The sequence below is a fragment of the Mastacembelus armatus genome, chromosome 22, assembly GCF_900324485.2.
Source record: "Mastacembelus armatus chromosome 22, fMasArm1.2, whole genome shotgun sequence".
NCBI lineage: Eukaryota > Metazoa > Chordata > Actinopteri > Synbranchiformes > Mastacembelidae > Mastacembelus > Mastacembelus armatus.
This window is the reverse complement of record NC_046654.1, coordinates 3,054,378-3,078,121: the sequence shown is the minus strand read 5'-3', so window position 1 is coordinate 3,078,121 and position 23,744 is coordinate 3,054,378. Positions and strand designations below refer to the sequence as shown.

The following is a 23,744-nucleotide window of genomic DNA, read 5'->3' as shown; positions in this document are numbered from 1 at the left end:
TGCAAAGGCCCATGTGGGACCAGGAGAAAATCCTGAAGGAAGAAATAGAATAGTAGTTAGAGTACCAAAACTGCAGAGGCTCTATTGCATATGTGGTACAAGAAGAAGAGAGCTGGAGCTCATGTCAATGAATTAGGGTGAATAAGGTTCATCATCTGGGCACCATGAATGTCTGTACTGAATTTCATGGCAACCCACCCAATAGTTGTCGAGACATTTCAGTCAGGACTAAAGTGGTGGATGACGCATTGAAACAAAAAGCAGATGTGAGTTTCAATCACAATCAGAGAGTTTCATCATCACGTCATAACTGGCTAAATATTTATACAAACATGTTCTCCATAAAAAGCAAGAAGGGGTTTTCTTTCTTTCAGAATGTAAAGCTGAGGTCGGCAGGGTCAAAGAGTCCTGCTCCTGCAGATGTGTCCATCTGGAACATCTTTTCCATTTGCACAGTGGCACACCACTCCAACGCATGACAGCATGCCAGTAAAAACAGCCATTCAAAAAAAAAAAAACAAGGAGAGCTACAATAGTTTGGAGCTGGATGGATTATCCAGTGTTTATTTCAGCCTCATGGACACTGCTGCTTCAGTATCACATGGGAAACTTTGTGCGATCTCCATACATCCCTATATCCGCCCAACACCCTCTACCGGTGTGGGCAGAGCTCTCGGACTCGATCTCGTCTCCCTGCCCAGTTGGCAGACTCCACTGTGACTGTGTGTGACTAAACTTTGTTGCTGAGCAGTCGAGCTGTTGTGATTCTGTTACTCCAGCTGGCTCTGCTCAGTGTAGGAAGTCCATTAGCAGGACAAGGAACAGCGCAGCTTTTCTCCAGAGCCACAGCCCCAGGGATAATGGGCCACTCGGGGAAAAAGCCTCCAGATGAAAAGAGATGCCGACTAGAGCTATTCAAGAAAACAGGAGGAGGAAGTGCTTTTTTTTAACTAAAATGTCAAAGACTTAAAAACTTAATTATACATTTAAAAGAAAAGTCATTTATTCTTGATCAGAGATGACAGTATCCAGATATTTGACTTGCCTAAGTCGAAGTAATAGCAGTGTAAGAATACACTGCAATGGTATGTTCTACATATTGTGCGCTGGAGGCTCATCCAATGCTGCCAGGAAAACAAAAACAGGAAATAAGAATAATAAAAATAATCCTCCATCCATAGTGACACCCATTAATCTGCAGGGAAAAGGTGTGATACTGTGTAAAAAGCACATTAAGTCTAAATTCAATGTCAGTCATTACAAAATACATAGAAACAACAAGACACTGACGAAAAGCCTGAAATCAAAGTAAAAAATGTTTACTTACCAGCTAAAATAACATATTTTGATATGACGCCAATATTGTCCTTTAAAAAAAAAAAAAAAAAAAAAACTATTTGCAAAATCATGAATAAACACAAGTCAAAATTATGAAATGATACATGAAAGTCTAAATTAAAATAGAACTTGAAAAATGATGTTGTGATATATCAATCAAAACGTATATGAATTATCAAATGGTTTGGTCTAATAAATCATGTATAATTGACTTCATATCCCATAAATCTGCCCTCATTATTTTGACTCTTGAGTTTGATTTGGAGTCAATCACAGTGATACCATCAGCTGCCAGACCGAACTATCACACAGACACAAGGCTGAGCGGAAATGCTTGTTTATTACTGCTAAAGCCGAGACACACAGATGGCACCTGCTGGGTCGCCCCACAAAACCAAACGAGAAATTTAACATCAACAGCCAGTTTTTATACAGTACAAACAGGGGTACCAGCGTCCCCACTAAAAAACAAACATCTGAACAGTCTTAGCAAAGAATGTGTGCAAACCTTAAAGAGCGGAGGAGGAGGAAGAGGGTGGTATTTAAAGAAGCAGATAACGCTACAACCTTTGGGGACGTGAACTTAAAAATGTTGCAGAGATTTTTCAGACCATCTCGACTGCAGCGGCTGAAACACAGGCTGGAGTTAAGTGCGTCAACTGTGCAGGCACTAAAGCCAAACTCAATCTTAAAAAACAAATATTCAACCTCGTATTTCAATCATTTTCAAGACTCCTGCTTCTTGAATTACCTCCCAGATGATAAACACACATTACTTTAATATTGCCATTAAAATACACAGCTCAAGCATATTATACCTCTCAAACACATTACTTCCAGTTCTTCTCACACACGTATGTGATGTGACAATAAATAAACAGGACATCCATTCACTTTTAAAGTGCTCTACTGCTCTGTGTTACAGTCAGACTATGCCGCTTTGGGGGAAAGAAAGGACACAACCCACCTCTTAAATAATATGAAACACATATGTGACCAGTTCAACACACAGCGGTTCTGCCACCATGCCAGCACCAGCGACTATAAACAACCATTAGACATTAGACAAGTGTTGCTGTGGAACTGACATAATGGAGTCAGTTGTATGATTGAAAAGAAACACGAGAAGCAACAAATCCTCATTTCTGAGAAGCTGCTTTGCTTTAAAAATAATTTCTGTCAGCTGACTGCAGTACAAATAATTATTGTAGCTCTACACTGGGGTCTTTAAAGAAATGGCCCCTTGGGAAATGAAGGAACTATCCTGTAATAGCCAGCTGTGGCCACCTTGGCTGCTGTTCAAAAGTTACATAGTCTCATTTTGTTCTACCTCATACACTTTTAATATGACTGGAAAAAAAAAAAAAAAAAGAATACATAGAAGACTGATGAGAAAATGCATTGAAACACTGCATGTTCACCTTCATTTGCAGATTGTAAAGACGGGAGATGAAGGAAATGACATAACTGTGAATGTTGTTTTTGGAGAAGTCACCTCAAATGATTAAATAAAAAAAACAAACAGTGTAAGATGAATGCTGCTTTGCTTAGTCGGTACCAGCACATGCTAAACAGGAAAAGATGACCAACATCTGAGTTCACTGTAAGTACAATCTTCAGAGTCACAGAAGGCAGTTAGCAGAGGCCAGGTGAAAAAACTTCAGCTATTAAAGCTCATCTTCCTCTGGGTCAACTGTGCCCGTTTTCCCCCGAGGAGACGTGCAGGGCAGTGAATCCCTCCTAGAGTTATAATGACGAGCTTTTGAAGTGTCAGTCTACCTGCCTGCGTCTCCTGACCCCACCCCAGACATTCCTCCTGTTACTTCATGCACAGACAAGAGTTTGTTTTCAGAGGGAGGTCCAGTTCTGTTCAGCGGGCAGACAACGGTGCCCAGGGTTAACTCAGGTTAAAAAAACGTGTGCGCTTGTAGTTTGCTTTGCTTTGGATACAAGCGCACGACAGAGTTCGAATACCTTCAACTTTCTGATGTGTCTAGATCATGGATGCTTGAGCACTGAATCCACAGGAATGGTGTGGGAATTATTTATTAGTACAGTCATAGAAAGGACGAGCCATTACTGCTCAGTGGGACACACGTTGCGGTCTTTGCAGCAGAAGTAATGCACCACCACGCCGTTGGGATACCTGGCAAACGCGCTGAGAAAGATAAACACAGAATGCGTTTCTGTTGGTGGGGTTATAACTGCATTACAGCAGATTAATAAGCATTTAAATTCATTTTCTCAGAATAAAGTAAAAATGAACAGCAAACGAACTAAAACTAACCAAGCAGACTGCATTAAATCTTGTTAACAATACTGACATTAATTCAGACTATTCTATTTTATTTGATAACCCCAAATAACTCACAGACAAGCAGCTAAAAATCAGTCAGTGTTACCTGGTTCCTATTTTCTTCTTGCAGACTCTGCAGATCTTTTCCTCTGTGATGACACATTTCACCTGCTGGTGAAAGATACGCTCCTCCTGCACCTAAAAACAAACAGCAAGTCAACAATTAGTTTCATTGTCAATCAAATATTTTTAACTAATAGTTAACCTTTAGTAAAAACTGTTTAGTGAGAAACTTTTTTTTTTTTTTTTTTTCAGTGCTTAATTTTACTAAATATACACTGAGCAATTTTCTGTTGCTCATCTTTACTAAGGGATTCAGTCCAGATTTCTGTGGCAGAGCCCCGAAGACCATGAAGGCCATGCCACTCTAAAAACAGGACACCACAAACCACAATTTCCATCTTTTCTGTGACATGATAGTGACCATAGGTTTCTGCTGTCTGCTGTCAGAGACGACCTGCTGAGCAAACTGTGGCCTCAAGGCCAGTGCTTCCCAACCCAGGGCCCCCACAAGAATGACAAATGTCAAGAGCTGAGACATGACTACATGGAAAAGGAAGAAGAAAAAAAATCTGCAACATGTTTATTTTGGGTCTATCCGCCAAACTGTGTTTATTTTAACTAACTCTACACTCTAAATTCATCACAATGAGCCTATAAACAAACTACTTAAAGTATTTCATTCTAAGAAAGAGGACAGAGGCCTTCTTAGGAAAAGGCTTTCTTTGACTTTCCCCAACCGTCAGTCATATCACTTGGCAACTGCCTTAGATGTAACATCTGGAATTTCACCTTATTTAAATGAACTATCATGTAAAGAAAGTCTGCAGACTCACCCTGAGGAACTCAGCCTGCAGCAGACTCTTCAGCACCTGGTTGCAGCGTTTCCTCTGAGCCTTCTCCTCCAAGACACTTTCCAGGAAGACCCGGATCTCTCGGATCTGAGTGTTTGCTGGGAGCAGATTGATGGCCTGGAATCCAACAGTCAGTTTATAAAATGTAAAATACATTATGTGAGGAAACTTTGTGGACTGGGGACAGGAAATGTCAAATTACAGTAATTTTAAAACAAGCAGCGGTGAGCTTCATGCTGTCTCAACTGAATTCAGAGAAAGAGTTTATTAATTTTACATTAATTACATTAATTTTACTCACCATTTAAAAAACAAAAGTCTTACCAACCATTTCAAAGCGATAACACCAAATTAAACAACCCTCCCTACTGGAAAAACAAATTTGCAGTAGGACCTGTTAGGACTCATCCCCTAAACTTGCAACACATTCTTTTACCTTTAGAAATCAAAAGGACTCAATTACCTCTGTGTGAATGCTCTCACAGAAACAGCAGTAGTCTTGTTGTCCAGTTGTATCAGTGTAATTAAATTAAATGAGTACAAGCAGCTTAGTTTCACTCAGACAGCCATTATAGAGTGAGTGTTTTCTGCTGGACACCAACTAAGGAACAAAGCTGGGACTGAGCCTTTTGAACGGTCTCCTAAAATATGGCCAACAAGTATGACTAAACACAACCCGTTTGTTTTCTGTAAGTCCTAGCACATCATTCAAAAATCACACACTGTCATACAGTCTCCCCCAGAAGAAATCACAGTGTCATCACAAAAACAAGTTTGTTATTGTGCACTTTAAAAACTGAACTTAACTCAACGCAGCTAAACTTTTGTATTTAAATATTTATAATGACACAGTGAAGGTGTTTCTGAGACTGTCCCTCTGTTGCTTTGTGGTAAGATATGAAAATAAAGAACATACAATATATTGACGTGGACTGTGCAGAGGGATTGTGGATTGAAAAACAGACAAACAGATTCCTAAAACATCACTCAAGGGATATCTTCTTTACTAGACACTATTCAGTGAAGGGTGAAATGAAGGTTCGACAAGAAAAATAGGTCACGAGTATATGAGCTTATTCAATTAACTCTGCTATTTTGGTTCTGTGTGCTGGTATTCAAATCAGGAATATGAAAAGGAATTTCATCAGGATAGTCACACTGCAACACAGATGAGAGAGATCAGCACGATGGAAGTCATTTATTTGGTTTGCTAGAGCTTTTCTATCACAAAGGCAGCAGCTTGATTACCGCTGACAGTGTGAACCCTTCTGATCTCCCTTTAATAACAAAATAAATCACTGTGCTGTGTTCAGTTCTGTCACTGCTTTAATTTCACACCAAATGTTAAATAAATGATTCTGTGTGAGGGCGGGTTACCGATGGTATTTTATCTCATTTCACCCAGACTAAACAAGTCAACTCTTATCAGCTTCACTTTCACAGCCACATCTAGTATGAATTAGAAATCATTACAATTTCTGTGTGATGCAGAGAGTCATCTAATATTAGTGATGAATCCCTGGGTTAAATTAACCTTACTTTCTACTTAATAAGCTGATTGAAGTGCCAGATGAAGTTAGAATCACAGGACAGCTGATTTAAAGTGCAAGAATTTAATGTTAAAGACTTTGGCAAATCTCTCAAAAGTCAAAGTAAAGTCAGAGTACTTCTCTGTCACTGACGACTAAATTCGATGCAGTAAACGTGTTATACTGCGAGAAGACAAAAGCAGATTTATCTGGGAGTGTTCCACAAGTCACCCTCATGAGGAATGGAGTGCTGCACTGCTGCTGTTTACCTTGGTGGTGTTGAGTTTGCTGTGGTGCAGCTCCAGCACTTGCAGGGCTGCCTGGAGGTTGGCCTGAGGCTCCAACATCTCCATCTTGATGGGGCCCAAGCAGTGAGCATCAGGGGGTGACAGGTACATTCGCAGGAGAGACAGGTACACCTGCAGAGCACAAATGCAAATGTTCATACTTCATTCAGTGTCCATTTTATCTGCATCTGAACATTTTATGCTAAATGACAGGTGAGTTTTCACAGATTCACACTAGAGAACAGATCTGTCATGGAGTTTTAGAGTAGACAGTCTGGCACAAAGGCATCAGGACCACAAAATGTAAGACAATATGGAATTAGCATTTTTAATTCAAATATCAACATGAACAAAACATATTTAACACAAAGGCATCCAAAATTCTTTCAGTGCAGGTTTCTTACAGGAAACCTGAGTATTGGTTCTTTTGGTTTGGGAATCTAGCAAAACTGTATACGCATAACAGACGACACCAGCTGCCCTTTCTGAGATAATTGGTCATTTGTACAAATAAATATTCCATTGCAGTTGTATAGCAATTCCTGCAAACACACAAAAACATATAGAGATGCCAGCAAAATAAAAAAAAAAACAGTCAGAACAAACTGAACACAGCAGAAGTATAATAAAATGCAAAAGGACACAATAAGCAACAAATTCCAAGTGAAAGAAGCAGAAAATCTAAAATGGACAAAACAACCAACAAAACAGATTTTTAAACTTAAAGTTTCTTACATCTTTATTTCCTTCAACTGAACTATTGTAGTGCCGGTGACAGTATCTGCAAAGAGAGAACAGATAAGAAATATCATGATTAAAGTTACATTATGGAAAAAATAATTTTTCACAGTCTTTGCCTGTTTATGAATTTTCACTCATATTAACACAATTTTCAATTTTTTTAAACTCAAATATTAAAAAAATAAATGTGCACTTAACTGATTCTCCATTTGCCAAACAATTAGTTCAAAGCTATACAGGGATTTCTTGAAAATACCCAAGCAATTCTAATAAACACGTAAAAAAAACAGGTTCTGCTGGTGTTTGTACAAGTGCTCACTCTTCAGCCATGCGAGTATCTTTCAGGACGTGCACATAGATGAACAGCGCCTGCTCGTGTTTACCCATCCGACCCAGAAGCAGCGCCCGTTCCTCCAGCAAGCCTTGGAGGAGAAAACGTAAAAGATGCAAGTTACACCTTTCAGCTTATGTATGTATATATGAATGTATGCAGTAGAACATACTGTATATACACATGAAATAAATGCTAATAAGGAAGATCAGGACCATTTCTTAGTAGTCTGTTATATACAGACTATCCTGATATTAAAATTTGTGGTTTATTTATGTATTTAATTTCCATCCATTATCTCGAAATTGTCACAATCTTCAAAAAGTCACATGACTAACAAGTGAAATTCTCCAGTAACAAAATAAAACATTTTGTCTGTGACAGACACTGGTGAACTGTTTACAAATGAGTTTTTCTTCAGACCGCTGTACACACATTTGTCACCGAAGTGTAAATTTGGCTCTTACCATCAAAGGGAAAGTCAACGATGAGTGTTGAGGGTTCGTAGCTGGTGGAAATATCCAGAAAGGACAGCAGCTTGTTCCTGTATTCTCCCAGTTCACCCTCCTCCTTCCCTGCAGCAACAGCTGGAACTCCTGCAACAGCACAAGGGTTATAATTCTAGTGTTTAATAGATTATTTGACCAACAGAATATTGACCTCCACCCCCAGAGGATTTCTAGGATGAATGAAAAAAAGTTATTGTAAATAACACATGGATATTGAATAACACATTGAATATTTACAGTGTCCAGATGCACACTATTTTTTGTTGAGAATCACAGTAATCTCAAAGAAAATATATCTTAACATCACTGACTGTGCACTGCAATATGCTTCACAGCACAGTGTGAAGCAATAACCTGCCACAAGGACAGACGTATTTAATTAGTTTATTTCACTGACCGAGTGCACATTAATGAGCATCCATGCAAAGGTTGGCTGAAAGGTCCATTTTAATGCTCAATCCCTGGATGTGCATTTAAAAGGCACAAATAGAAAGAGATGGATGGACTCCATAATAAGTCCTGACATAGGCGTTATTTGCAAAGCAATGAGAGATAACTCTGAATAAGGACGCAAAGGCAAAACTGGATCCATATGAAGTGATGTAATCACATGAAAATCCTACAATAAATTAGAAAAATAAATTATTCTTCAGCACTAAGATGACTTTCAGAAATCTTTTGTTAAAAGATATTAAAGCTACAGGGTCACTCTGCCCTCCAGCTTTGACACTGCAATGAAATTGCTATTTAAAGCATTTCCATTATTTTCTTTGCTTTGCTTCAGGTAGACATCACTGAATGTTAAGTATCTGACAGTGCCTCTAATGACATATCTGTATCAGGATAGAAAAAAAAAATAAAATAAGCCTCTCATTTCTTGATGAAATACCTGAAAGACTGCTTTCATCAAAGCACTGGCACAAAGTATTTCCGGGCTATGTTTTACAATAACTTATTTCCATCAATGTGAACTTAAATTAACTTTCAAGTATTCTCTTGCTCGTACCTTCTGGCAGTGAGTTCAGGTACATTTTCATGAGGACTTGAACCTTTTCCAGGTAGAGTTGGATCAGCACATTGTGAAACTCTGGCCCCTTCTCATCCCACACATAGATAATGTGCTCCAAATATGGGATGGCAAGCTCCTTGAAGCCCTCCTTCAGGAAGTTCAGCACCTTGTCTCGGGGCAAAGTCTCCACCTCTGTCAGGTCCTCAGTGAAGATCTGGAAAGGAAGAAAGATTTTAAATCTGGAGCAGAGCTTTCTGTATGGGAAGCAGGACGTTTATAAAGAGAGGTTTATTGCCATTTGCAAATTTTGTGTCCCACCTTCAGGCCATCCTCAGGACAGATCTTTAGCACCCAGGGAGAAAACTCAAATATTATTCCCAGATTCTCCAACCCTGTATCAGAGTTAGAGTAAATAAATCTGTTTAACAGGAAGGTCAGAGGAAAATTAGTAAGGGAGATGAGACAATATATACATACATATAATGGGGTGAAATGCTGAATTGAAAAAAACAAAAAACAAAAATACTTTAACCGTTTTAATTTTAAAGCCAAAAACTGCTTCGATCTGACAGCACACTTTACGACAAAAGAGATACTAACAATACACTCTATTAAAAAGGCTTCTAATCATCTTCCTTCTGCTAAAAAAAACAAAACAAAACAAAAAACAGACAGCATAATCAACTAGTCATTACAGCAGAGTGCCAGAATGAATCTGACATGAATATGCTTAACGATAACACACAGTACCTTTAACTGCCAAGCACCCACTGAGTACAGATTTGTTTTGGCAGGGAAGGTGCAGAGATATAACTGATTCACAGAGTCACACAGCAAATACTGATGCACATGGTACAAAGACCTGACGTTTAGTCAGTGCCAGACAAATGACAGCATGCAGACCAAAACGTGAGAAATGCAGGATATAGATCCAACATCCACAATCAATCAGAGTGAAAGTTTTCTCAGAGGCATTCCCAAAATCATGCCAACAATATCAACTCATCAAATGAAGATGACAACTTTGACACTAAATTAAACCAGCTGACTGTTGATCCTTACCCAGTCTTTGAAGGTACTGCACCGTTCGCTCGTGGCCCTTCAGCGGAGAGTTAGCCTTGGTGGATTGATCAAGCAGCACCTGCAGAGCTGTGAGAGGGCAAACAGGGTGAAGAGAAGCAACGGGAGGTGAGTGAAAAAAGAACAAAAATGAATATGAGATAGGTAGCAACATGTCATCTACTCTGCTATGCACTACGTTACATAATTTCTCCATCAGCAGCAACTGGATGAAGCACATGGACAGGATTAATTGGTGACTGTGAACAGCTGGTTTGAATTGGCTGGGATTTGGAGAGCCAGACTTGAACAGCATGAGATCACAAGCACAAATTGCAGCAGGCCGATTAAAACCAGCTACACTCACAGCAACAGCCCAGAATCTGCTGCAGAAAACTGCCAAAAACTAAATGACATTATGAATCTTTGATCTACGGTGATGACGATGCAACCATATGCAGGAAATCTCGTAAGATAAACTATGTGGCCTGACAGAGCCGATCCACCCGATGCCCAGAAACCAGCACGTTGTAAGCACGTTAAGTGTTAGCTATTCACTTCAAACATAATGGAACAATTCAGTCACAATGGCTCTTGTATTTGAATGAGGAGGTAATGAGGAGACTGTAGACAAAGGCTGATGCAAGTGATTCCTCATTTAAAGACTCCACATCCCATTTGAAAGAGAAATGAGGAACAGATGCTTCGTTATGTGTTGTGTATTCAGTTTACATGAGGTCTGCGACAGAAAAACCTGTGATATCAGTCATTACCCAGTTGATTGACTGGTCTGTTGTCTGCTGCATGACGATTTATTTTCGACTTTAAAAAAAAAAAAGAAATCCTCAGAAAAAGTATTCTCAGACTAAATACTTAAATGACATTTCAGTTTAATTAAAAAATAATAAATACGCTTTTTTTCCCCCAAGAAATATGCTTTTGATTTGTCAATATGGGTTAACGAGTGATTGATAGATAAAATTCCCATTTTTGCCCATTTAAAATGCAATCAGTGTGTAATCAAAGAAATGAAGGGATCTGAATACTTTCTGAAGCCACTGAATGAGTGTGTGTTTTTAATATCTGTTTACTTATGTAACAATTGTTGACTGTAGTTTCACTTATGGCTATAAATGTGCACTGCTGTGTCTTTCTGTGTTTCACACCTAAAGGCAGGGATGGAAAATACGATAACATGCACTCGAGCTCGATGAACGCCAATTTTCCAGTGAAGCCAACAGCAGCAAAAGGAGGTGTGCATATACAGTGGGTACGGAAAGTATTCAGACCCCTTTAAATTTTTCACTCTTTGTGTCATTGCAGCCATTTGCCAAAATCCAAAAAGTTCATTTTATTTCTCATTAATGTACACTCAGCACCCCATCTTGACAGAAAAAAACAGAAATGTAGAAATTTTTGCAAATGTATTAAAAAAGAAAAACTGAAATATCACATGGTCATAAGTATTCAGACCCTTTGTAGTGACACTCATATTTAACTCACATGCTGTCCATTTCTTCTGATCCTCCTTGAGATGGTTCTGCTCCTTCATTGGAGTCCAGCTGTGTTTAATTAAACTGATTGGACTTGATTAGGAAAGGCACACACCTGTCTATATAAGACCTTACAGCTCACAGTGCATGTCAGAGCAAATGAGAATCATGAGGTCGAAGGAACTGCCTAAGGAGCTCAGAGACAGAATTGTGGCAAGGCACAGATCTGGCCAAGGTTACAAAAGAATTTCTGCAGCACTCAAGGTTCCTAAGAGCACAGTGGCCTCCATAATCCTCAAATGGAAAAAGTTTGGGACGACCAGAACTCTTCCTAGACCTGGCCGTCCAGCCAAACTGAGCAATCGTGGGAGAAGAGCCTTGGTGAGAGAGGTAAAGAAGAACCCAAAGATCACTGTGGCTGAGCTCCAGAGATGCAGTAGGGAGATGGGAGAAAGTTCCAGAAAGTCAACTATCACTGCAGCCCTCCACCAGTCGGGGGTTTATGGCAGAGGGGCCCGACGGAAGCCTCTCCTCAGTGCAAGACACATGAAAGCCCGCATAGAGTTTGCCAAAAAACACATGAAGGACTCCCAGACTATGAGAAATAAGATTCTCTGGTCTGATGAGACCAAGATTGAACTTTTTGGCGTTAATTCTAAGCGCTATGTGTGGAGAAAACCAGGCCCTGCTCATCACCTGCCCAATACAATCCCTACAGTGAAACATGGTGGTGGGAGCATCATGTTGTGGGGGTGTTTTTCAGCTGCAGGGACAGGACGACTGGTTGCATTGAAGGAAAGATGATTGCGGCCAAGTACAGAGATATCCTGGAAGAAAACCTCTTCCAGAGTGCTCAGGACCTCAGACTGGGCCGAAGGTTCACCTTTCAACAGGACAATGACCCTAAGCACACAGCTAAAATAACAAAGGAGTGGCTTCGGAACAACTCTGTGACCGTCCTTGACTGGCCCAGCCAGAGCCCTGACCTAAACCCAATTGAGCATCTCTGGAGAGACCAGAAAATGGCTGTCCACCAACGTTCACCATCCAACCTGACAGAACTGGAGAGGATCTGCAAGGAAGAATGGCAGAGGATCCCCAAATCCAGGTGTGGAAAACTTGTTGCATCATTCCCAAGAAGACTCATGGCTGTACTAGCTCAAAAGGGTGCTTCTACTCAATACTGAGCACAGGGTCTGAATACTTATGACCATGTGATATTCAGATTCAGTTTTTCTTTTTTAATAAATTTGCAAAAATTTCTACATTTCTGTTTTTTTCTGTCAAGATGGGGTGCTGAGTGTACATTAATGAGAAATAAAATGAACTTTTTGGATTTTGGCAAATGGCTGCAATGACACAAAGAGTGAAAAATTTAAAGGGGTCTGAATACTTTCCGTACCCACTGTAAATCCCTACCATTCCAAATTAATTGGTATGCTTCAGATCACATAGAACCAGAATTCAAACTGCTTCTTTCAAAGTACAAATATTGAAATAAGGATCTGGCATTGACCTGGTGGGTTTTTGAGATGGAGCTGAGCAGAAAGTCACAAGTAATAAATGGTCCTTGTGAAATAAAGCAGATCATCTATTTTTGCGTGAATAAAATGCACAAGTTTTTTTCCATTTGCAGTGAAAAGCCAATGCCATGATCTCAAACTGTACTGAGCTAAATGAAGAAATGTAAAATATTGTTAGTTTTTCGACTGTGGTCTTTGTTCTGCAGAAGATATGTGACAATTGTAAGATTAAGATTCAATATGACTTCGACGGTTCGACAGCACAGGTGCTTCACCAGCAGTCAGACTTTTACCTTTCTGGTGCAGGCCCTTCTTCTCGTAGAGAATAATGAGCTCACTGTACTTGTGAGCTTTCTTTAGGACATACTCGCTCTCCTCTATGTGACAGTGGTTGTTCTCCAGACGAAGGAGTGGGGAGACCAGGGCCACATTGGTCTGAAAAATGGGAAGGAACAATCATGTTACAAAACATGAACACTGGGAACCCGTACACAAAACAGGAACCCATCCAACCCTTTAAATCTAGGGTTTCATGTATTCCACCCAAAGACTACAACTAGGCGAGATCATCTTCTTAAATTCACAGTGGGTTTGTCATTTAAATAATATGGTGCAGATGGTTGGCACTCTTAAGGCACGCACTGTTGTACTGAGTTACATATCAGCAAAAACTAGGCTTGTCCTGCGAGTTTCACTGATCACATAGGGCTTATTACACCTCTAAAGGGAAGCACCTGGTGCCATTTTCCTTGAATGCACAAATTACATCAACTTCCCCATTTCAACATGGAGCGGCAACAGAAAGATGGGACCCATTTGGCTCCTAACTACCCAGTGCTGCAGCCAGTTTCAATTTGTGTTCAGAATTAGTGACTTATAAAACCATTTCATTGTGCAGTAAGTGAAGACTGCCACATTAGGAACAGCTAATATAACTTTTATCATGAAATGTAAACAAACAAATCAGGTACGCAAACAATTAGAGATTGGTTGTAATCCAGATGCATGTTATTAGACATGAGTACTTGATGTGTTTGATTTTGACGTGATATGATAATAAATTAGAGAACCGTGCAAGAAAGGGCTTAACAAAATCATGAAAATAAGGAGAATCATGGCCTTACATGCAGGTAACATTTCAGCAGGGTGGTATCAATGATCTGCAGCAGTTTTTTGCGGCTTTTAATTGTAGGTGTCCCTTCCATGAGCGGAGATGTTGTGGAAGGGTCAGAGTCATTCAGCTGTTTCACCAGGTGGCTGCGTTTCTGTATGTGAAAAAAGAAAACTGAAATTATTTATATCACATTTCTGTTGATTTACACCAATTTACTTGAACCTAACCTTTAATAGGTTATTTTCATGGAAAGTTCCTCATAAAATGGGGTCTGATAAAATGTTCTGCTGACATGGAAGACATGATGCATACAGACCTGGGTGAGGTAATCAATAAGAGCGAGATGAGCCTTCTCCAGCTCTGCCCCTGACAATGTAGGCAGGGGGTTGGGATAGTGCAGCTGTTTCCGGTAGTCTGATGGGAGCAGGTCTGGGTACAGACCAATCACATGAGTGGGATCTGCAGAGCAAAGAAGGTGAAATTTGTTCAACTTTGATAAATGTGTGATACATCAGCTTGTTTAGCATTCCTTGACCACCTAGCCAAGTTCTATCAATAAGAGAATAACATAAAAATATTCGCGAATTGAGATACCCAATGGGAGGGATGAGAGTCCTACCTGTGCCAAGTTTAGCAAACACTGCCATGGAGTCATCAAATCTCTTCTGGCAAAACAGATTGAAGGCATAGAGATTCTGAATGTGATGTATCTGCTGCTTTTTATCACCATCTGAATCATCCTTCATCTTCTGGCAGAAAAAAGAAAAGCAAAGAATTCATGACACTCTCCATTTTAATCACAATACTAGAATGCTAACAATAAGATGCGAACCACATGAATGGTATGTTTTTATTCTTAGATAATGCTCCTGGGAAGATCAGAATCAGAATCAGAATCAGAATCAGAATGAGCTTTATTGCCAAGTGAGTGTGCACACACACACACACAAGGAATTTGTTTTGGTACAGGGGGGGGGGGGGGGGTACTCCAGTGCAAACAGACATAAATACAAATGCTACAAAGGGTCAAACAGTAAACATAAATGCTACAGAAATGCTACAAAAAACTAAAAGACTAAGAGAAAAATGCACAGATAACCTGAGAAACAGGATGAAAGGGGAACTAATTGGTGTGCAAAGAGCAAGAAGGTGCAAGTGTCATAGTGCAGGTGGTGGAAGGGAATGGTGGAGAGCTACGAGTTTAAGAGTTGGATGGCCTGAGGGAAGAAGCTTCCTTTGTGCCGGGCTGTCTTGATGTTTGGAGCTCTGAAGCGCCGGCCAGACGGTAAGAGCTGGAAGAGGTGGTGACTCGGGTGGGTGGCATCCAGAGTGATTTTCCGAGCTCTTTTTCTCACTCTGGAGGTGAACAGGACTTGGAGGGTGGGTAGGGTAACACCGATGATCTTCTCAGCGGTCCGGACTGTCCTCTGAAGTCTTCGGATGTCTGATTTAGAGGCAGAACTAAACCAGACAGTGATGGAGGAGCACAGGACCGACTCGATGACCGCTGAGTAGAACTGGGTCAGCAGCGTCTGTGGAAGGTTGAACTTCTTCAGCTGGCGCAGGAAGTACAACCTCTGCTGGGCCTTCTTCGTGATGGAGTCGATGTGGAAGTTCCACTTCAGGTCCTGAGAGATGGTGGTGCCCAGGAACCTGAATGACTCCACTAGTGCCACAGTGCTGTTCATAATGGTGAGAGGGGGGTGGGTGGGGGCATTTCTCCTGAAGTCCACAACCATCTCCACTGTTTTGAGCGTGTTTAGCTCCAAGTTGTTGTGACTGCACCAGCGAGCCAGCTGCTCCACCTCCTGTCTGTATGCAGACTCTTCACCGTCCTGGATGAGACCAATGACAGTGGTGTCATCTGCAAACTTCAGGAGTTTCACAGAGGAGTCACAGGAGGTGCAGTCGTTTGTGTAGAGGGAGAAGAGCAGTGGGGAGAGAACACACCCCTGGGGGGCGCCGGTGCTGGTGATGCGGGAGCCAGAAGTAAATTTCCCCATCCTCACTAGCTGTTGCCTATCCGTCAGGAAGCTTGTAATCCACTGACAGGTGGAGTCAGGAACAGAGAGCTGGGAGAGTTTATTCTGGAGGAGTGATGGGATGATGGTGTTGAATGCTGAGCTGAAGTCCACAAACAGAATCCTTACATAAGTCCCTGGTTTGTCCAGATGTTGCAGGATGTAGTGCAGCCCCATATTGACTGCATCATCCACGGACCGATTGGATCGGTAGGCAAACTGCAGGGGGTCCAGGAAGGGTCCAGTGACGTTCTTCAGATGGGCCAACACCAGTCTTTCAAAGGACTTCATGACCACGGATGTCAGAGCCACTGGTCTGTAGTCGTTGAGTCCTGTGATTTTTGGCTTCTTGGGGATGGGAATGATGGTGGAGCGTTTGAAGCATGCAGGGACTTCACACAGCTCCAGTGATCTGTTGAAGATCAGAGAGAAGATGGGAGCCAGCTGGTCAGCACAGGTTCTGAGGCATGATGGTGAAACCCCATCTGGTCCTGGTGCTTTCCTTCTCTTCTGCTTCCTGAAGAGCCGACACACATCGTCCACACTGGTCTGAAGTATCAGAGCGGGGGAGAGGGGGTTGATGGATGGAGGTGTTAATGGTTGCTCTGGAGGACAATCAGAGCGGGTGGGGGGTGATTCAAATCTGCAATAAAACTCATTCAGATTGTTCACCAGCGTTTGATTGCCTATTGAGGAGGAGGATGGAGTCCTATAGTTGGTTATTGTCCTCAGGCCTCTCCACACTGAAGCAGAGTCGTTAGCTGTAAACTGGTTTTCCAGCTTTTTGGAGTAGCTCCTCTTAGCTGCTCTGATCTCCTTATTCAGTGTGTTCCTGGCCTGATTATACAAGACCCGATCACCACTTCTGTAGGCATCTCCTTTGGCTTTACGAAGCTGTCTGAGTTTTCCAGAGAACCATGGTTTGTCGTTGTTGTATGTTAAGAAGGTCCGGGTGGGAATGCACATGTCCTCACAGAAACTGATGTAAGATGTAACAGAGTCCGTGAGTTCATCCAGGTTTGTGGCAGCAGCTTGAAAAACACTCCAGTCAGTGCATTCAAGATAGATTGCTAGATACACTGAGAATAAAGAACAAAGCTCTGAGTACTGCACCATTTGAACATACGGTTCCTAATCATAAGTGAATTTGATGTGCCATTCTCTGAGCGCAAATCAAATCCTCAGGAATTTAGTAACAGTGTTTAACAGTAATGAGTGTGGTTCTGTTTCTCACCGCCAGCTGAAGAGCCAGCTCAAACTGCTTGTCCTGAAGAAGCTGGCGGATCTGGCTGGCTATTGACACAGGCACCAGGCGCCATACAAAGTGGTTGCTGGCAACATAGACAATATTTGGCCTGTGAAAGATAAGAGGCGAAAACAAGATGAGAGAGAATAGGTTGGAACAAAAGCATTTTTCTTCGCAAGAAGGAACTGACATTATCGGTTTCATTACCATGAGACATGGAAACCAGAATTAGTGATGAAAGCAACAGATGATGCATTGTGTTCTATTAGGGATGTTATGCATCAATGTGGGAGCACAAAAAGCCACTGTTCACTATTAAGCCTGCAGGTACATGCCGAAGGTGTTGGAATAATAACCACCTCTAATATTACGGCACTCACACTTTGATAATGTTTCCATTGACAGTATCTTCAGTTTCTTACGTTGTTAAAAAAAAAAAAAAAAATCCTTTCAGTGAGATTGTTTAATGATGTTATAACAAAATATTTTTCATCTTATGACATTTTCTTTGTCACTGCATAGCAACATTTTCGTGTGACCATTAATAATTTTATCTCATATCATGAAACGATTTGATAAATTACATGGCAATAAAGTGTGAAGAGTACTGAACAATCTGTTTAGAGGTGCAGTGGAACAAAGCAAGGTCAGACTTCTACATAAAAGTAATCAACTGAAAACTCTGTTCAGTATTAGGAATTCTCACTTCAAATTGCATAACTACCTTTGATAGAAAAAGCAGACAGAAAATCAACCCACCACAGATTAAAACTGACTAATGAAACTAGCAAACTTCAGAGACTGCCTCCCTCACCCTGCAGAGATGATGAAGCGAGGTCTCTGTAGCTCCACACTCTGCACCAGCAGCCTCGGCTCAAAGGTCCGAATCTCCACATACCGAGGGAGAACCGCTATAATGTATGGAGGCTGGTGCTCTGAGGACATTAGAGAAGGGAAAGCAGTGTTACAAATCCACCACAACTGAATAAGAACAAGTGGGTATGTGACAGGAATATCACATATCTTCTGCAAATCAAATGGTTCAAATATTGAGGGAGAAAGCAAATGAAGTTTTTGGATATAAAATAACAGTTTTATAAAAATATCACATTTCATGAAAACACAAACAGCTTGTATTTTGGATTCTCTTTCATTTGCCCTTCAGGAGTTTTGATGTCCAAGCAACAAACTCTGCTGAGAGCAGGTGTCTCATTTATGGAATGAAGACCTTAAAGCTAATGGGGCAAAAAATCCTTTGGAGACAGCTTTATAGACAGACCCGCAGGTGGATTCCACATAAGACCGACTGCAGCCACAGGGGAAAACCCATTTAGAACCTTTTCAACTAACACTCATCCTCTTCCCATTAATGCTAAAGCCACAGCCCTGACTATTGAAGGAGGAAACTGAAAACTATACAAAACTACTACCTGAAGGCTGAATTTCCCCCTTCATACTGTTCATTTCTGCATTGACAGAAGGGCTGCTAAAATAATGCAAGAGCTCTTTTGTATCATTCCCATCACAAAGCTCATTAGTAACCCAGATCTGTGGTGTCTTAGTCACAGGTTAGAAAAGCTAATCTAAAAATGTCTTTTCTCCTCAGAGGTAGAAAACTGCTCCACAGCTCAGGCAGTGGAATGACACACAAGGGAAAGAAAGGTTAGAGCAGAGAAGGAAGTGGCAGACAATAGCTGCATGACAACGAGTGACACAGCAGTGTTTCAATATTACATAACTGCTATGTGAAATAACCTGCTCAATCCGTGTAACAATAAGTGAATAGACCTTACTGGCATTCATAGATTTCTTCAGCAGTTAATGAACACACACAAGATACTTGTATAAACACTTTACAGATAATACAGATCTTTTTTTTTTTTCAGCCAGTTTGTCTTCTGCCCTAATGTGCCAAAATGCTCAAAACTTGTTTCTTGTTGTGTTCTTTTATTTGGTTTACTACATTTTTTCTGGCCAGTGCAGAAGGGTATTATCTTGAGCAAGCTGTTAAGTGGTAAGATCTATAGCAGCCAATGGCCTCAGCAAAATCAATAGATGCTTGCCCTTGAGAGTGAATCAACTAACAAAATCTAGTATGTTATTAAAATGAGAAGATGGCTACATTCACTTTCTTTAGGCTTTGGACAGTTTTGTTGTTTATGAAGAGTGTTAGGCAACAGATGAAGCAGAGATTGTGTTTTCCCTGAGTGAAAGCGGCTGCCAAGGGTGACACATTTGGGGAAAAAGGCCTTCTGTGTTATCTGGAAGACTAACCCATCTAGAGATCTGGAGGGAAATTTTGGCTTGTGTTACTCAGCATGTGTGCATCATTTTGACCTTGCTGTCAGTTCCTATTGATATTGAATACAAGTTAACTCTAGCAAAAATGTCAAGAGTCATACAAGGATAAAAACACCAGCTCTGGCGGTGTAACTGAGGCTGTTTGGAGAGATTTTTGAGATTAGTGTTTAATCGCTTAGACCAATTTATTACCCATTGCTATAGGGATGTCTGTCCAGTTCAGTGCACATTTCTGGGTGCAAATGCCGTCTTCATTTAGAACCACAGTTAGATCATCCTGACCAAGAGCCACCTTCCCATCAGCCAGTGGGGCAACTAAAGGCTCCAACTGTTTCCCAGTGGGGAAGAGTTCCTTGATGGAGCCACGGCCATCCATCTGGTAGACAAAAGAGATAGCACAAGAGTCAGAAGACACAAAAAGTCAAAGTGACAAACATTATCTGAATGTTCAGTTATAAAGTGTACACACACACACACACACACACACAATAATAAAGAAAAGACTAAGAATCTCTCTGTGAGGCATGAGAAAACAGCTAAAATAAATTCAACGTTTCAAGGATAACAAAACAAACAGGAACAACCAAGTCTGCTTCTAAACTGTGTTTTAAGAAGGGGTATAAAAAAAAACAACATAATTTTAAAGTAATACTCCTTCCAAACTCTGTCCAGTTTAGTCTTTAAGAGACAATAAAGGATTCAGTATGATTCATGCACCAGTAAAGAGTCCACCTTAAAAAGGCTGACTGTAAACTAACAGACTGAGACTAATGTCTAATTTCAGCAATATTTTGGAAAAAACAAAAAACAGTATGACAGCCTAAAACAAATTATATATACAGATGAACAGTGCAGAAGGTATGCTGTCAGGGTGACTGAAATGGTTTCTATGGCTATTTTCTACTTCCCAGAAAAACCATACAATGGGAATCTAGTTTAACTGCCTTGAACCCAAGCTGGCTATAGCCTCACCTCCTCATGAAGGAATACACTACAATTCTTACAGCCTTTATCCAAAGTCTACAAATGATGAGTGGTTTATAATTAGATCATAGGTTATAGTGAGAGTATCATTTGAAGCGGTAGGGAGCAACAGAATGTTTAGTTTAAAAAGCTCACTGGTATCCTTTCCTGTTGCACATACCCGAATTAGGTAATAGTCCCGTTTGAAACCGACACATATGGAGTTTTCACACCAAGCCATGGACTTTGGAATATCTGGTACACCCAAGTCTCCCTAACAGACAAAAAGAAAACATTAAGATGAATAAATATGTCCAAGGTATGGAAAGTCACATCTCAGTTGTATTTCATTTTACCTGCAGCTCATGGAACTCTCTGTCCTTCCAGTAATACAGCTGGAGTTTCTTTCTCACTGCAACACACATTCTCAGTCTTTCCTCTCCTGAGCTGGTTTTCTGAGGGAAAATTAACATCTCACAAAGTCAAACCAAGGAATTTAAGTACAGAAATATGGAAATAACAGGAAAAATGACTGCTATGACTCTTCCCTACTTGTTCTAATAACAATGCTAAGTGATTTTAAGGGAATCATATCAGTGTATTTATATGTTTTAGCTCATTTCTACACATTGTACATTAAATTACGGCTGTATATTTGAAGCATACATGTTGAAGCTGTCTGCAATAAAATTGATATGCACTGCAATTCTGCATGGAGGATGCGCCCACTGTTATGTTTTTAAAATGCAAACACTGGTTATGGGCTCCCACCACGGGTCTGTAACTGACCTGCAGGTCACATACAAAGAGCGTGGCTCCTTTGGCTTTGGACACCACAGTAATTTGCTGGAAGGTCAGGAGGTCATGGACATGGATGTTGTTCTCTGCATGACATTGAAGATAAATACTATGCATTGTGTGTCAATAGATACACTGATTTCTGTTTCAAGACAGGCAAACATTAACACTAAACGTAGTCTATTTATCAAGTATCATCCTTCAATTGAAATTCCCAAAAAGATTGCAACTACACTTCCCAAAGTCAACAGTTAATTTTTCCATTAATATTATAATTGAAATTCAGAGGAAGCGTCCCTGAGAAAAACTTACCAAGAAGACTGACAAGAATTTTGTACTGTGAAACAACATACAGCTGTAGACAGAGTAAGAAACATAATCAAAGGAGGTTCAAAACAATTGAATCCAAGCTCAAGCAGGCATTCATATGGACTTGAAAAGAAAAACAACTAGACTTGGTCAGACTAGAGCTCAATTGCTGAAACCACTTAGACTCCAGCCAATGTGTGTAAGCATGAGACTAAGGATAAGTCTTTAGGTGTGTGGCTTTGTCAGATTCACACAGACAGAGGGATTTGGTCATTGGCAATTAAGAACCACATTTAGAGTGAAATGAGACCTACTGTATATTTACTATTAAACTACTATTATCAGTAACACCAACATGTACTCCTAAAAATCTGTAAATATTTGTATTGCGGCTTGTCTCACTAAACATCTTTATTTAAACAAAAATCAGTGTTTATCATAAAGCTAATCCTTATTTACCTGCTGTATCTTCTTCGAGAAGTTCTTATTGGATTTTTCTAGTGTCACTTCAAACCGGTTGGATCCTACAGGGTAAAAGACGTTCATCAAATTTAAGCACACAAAAGTAAGTTGAGAAGGTCTGCAAATACACAAAACCTTAACTGCATCTCACATTCTCTTAAGTTTGATTTTACCTGGATCTTTTTTTATTCTGTAGAGGAGAAGATGCCCTGGCTTTGTTCCCACAAGCAGACAGTCCTCTGCCAGAAGATAAACTTGGAGTCAATGACCAGTCAAAGGATGCAGTCAGTTATTTTAGACACATTATCAAACACAAGGGAGGAAGAGAGTGAGGTGCGACCTGCTTGCAAGAAAGATCACTTAAGTCAGTGGTCACACAACACATCACTTCTAGACATGGCTGGGCATTTTGGGAAAACAATACTACTTTCCCTGAGGTTTTCTGTGTTAATTTCTTTAAAAGAAAACAGAAAACAACTCAGCTCAATATAAACTTAAATGATGTAAGATTTTGGCACAACTTCCCACTACAATACAGGGGATTGAAGATGGACCATGACAAAAAGGAAATGTTAATTTCAGTAGCAACAAATTCACAACTATTCAAGTTATGTAGACTCAAATGATATGGAGTGAATGTTTCTGTCGCTCCTGGTCTGGGGGTCTGGGCCCCTGTGCAGCTGACTGTTTTGCATCTTTGGGAGCCCAGCCTTGCTTTAGTCTGAGACTACGGCTCAATAAATGCTGTAAATACTGTGGGAAGGGGGAGCTATGGGATCCACAAAGCGTCAAGAACTTACCCCAGGCAGCGAGACAGTCAATCTGAAGAGGAAGCTTCTCCAAAATAGACACTGGTTCATATGCGTCATGCATTTTGAAACAGGATTACAAATCGCTTTGATAGATGAATCTGATGAATCTGTCAAGCTGCTACGCCTTGATATCTCGCCATTAATCGAGTGACCAGTTCTTTGTTTCGACAAGCAAAAACGAAATTTGCCCTGGTGTTGCTAACTTCTCCAATACTATGCAGTTTGGCTTGTTAATCAGCTGCCCCCCCCCCCTCCGACCAAAACAACAACCGACTGTTAGCCTGCTAGCTTAGCAGTTAGCAAGCGACAGCTACTGCTCCTAAACATTGCTCCCTTTCACTCCATGGCAACTGAAACCCGAACAAAGACAACCAATCCGTTTGTCAAAGACGTCAACGTGACCTTCAGCTGACCTAATACCGACACTTAATATGTGTGGAGCGTCTGTCTGCATCGTCCGAGGCGGTTAGTCTTCGTTAGCTTCATGCTAGTTCCTCAGCTGTTGCTGCTGCGCGAGTCTGTGGTTTGACAGGCACGTGACGAGTCAGCTCAATCACGAGGGCCGAATTAAAGGCGCAGTGCACGAGCCGATACTGCCAATAACCGCGATAAGTCACCGGTGTTTGCGTATGAAGAATAATCATAACACACTGAATTTATAATCGGTTTACAAGGTGATTAGTTTCTTA

At 40.7% G+C, this 23,744-nt stretch overlaps 1 protein-coding gene across 2 annotated transcripts; it reads right to left on the bottom strand.

The window, feature by feature from the left end:
- Positions 1-1,659: 1,659 nt before the first annotated feature.
- Positions 1,660-23,572, bottom strand: vps39 (VPS39 subunit of HOPS complex). 2 transcript variants are annotated; one of them, XM_026304599.1, is made up of 24 exons: positions 23,044-23,572; positions 22,417-22,482; positions 22,241-22,305; positions 21,785-21,827; positions 21,464-21,558; positions 21,031-21,129; positions 20,856-20,948; positions 19,904-20,087; positions 18,225-18,345; positions 17,399-17,519; positions 14,763-14,892; positions 14,460-14,602; positions 14,154-14,294; positions 13,323-13,464; positions 10,017-10,103; positions 9,273-9,346; positions 8,952-9,168; positions 7,904-8,032; positions 7,425-7,527; positions 7,100-7,145; positions 6,347-6,496; positions 4,531-4,665; positions 3,741-3,832; positions 1,660-3,496 (listed from the first exon to the last, which is right to left on the bottom strand). In XM_026304599.1, exons 1-24 carry the CDS (start codon positions 23,114-23,116, stop codon positions 3,415-3,417), a joined length of 2,631 nt encoding a protein of 876 aa, XP_026160384.1. In that variant the 5' UTR covers positions 23,117-23,572; the 3' UTR covers positions 1,660-3,414. The 2 variants fall into 2 exon arrangements, with proteins under 2 accessions (XP_026160384.1, XP_026160392.1); XM_026304607.1 differs by having other exon boundaries at positions 14,763-14,889.
- Positions 23,573-23,744: the final 172 nt, after the last annotated feature.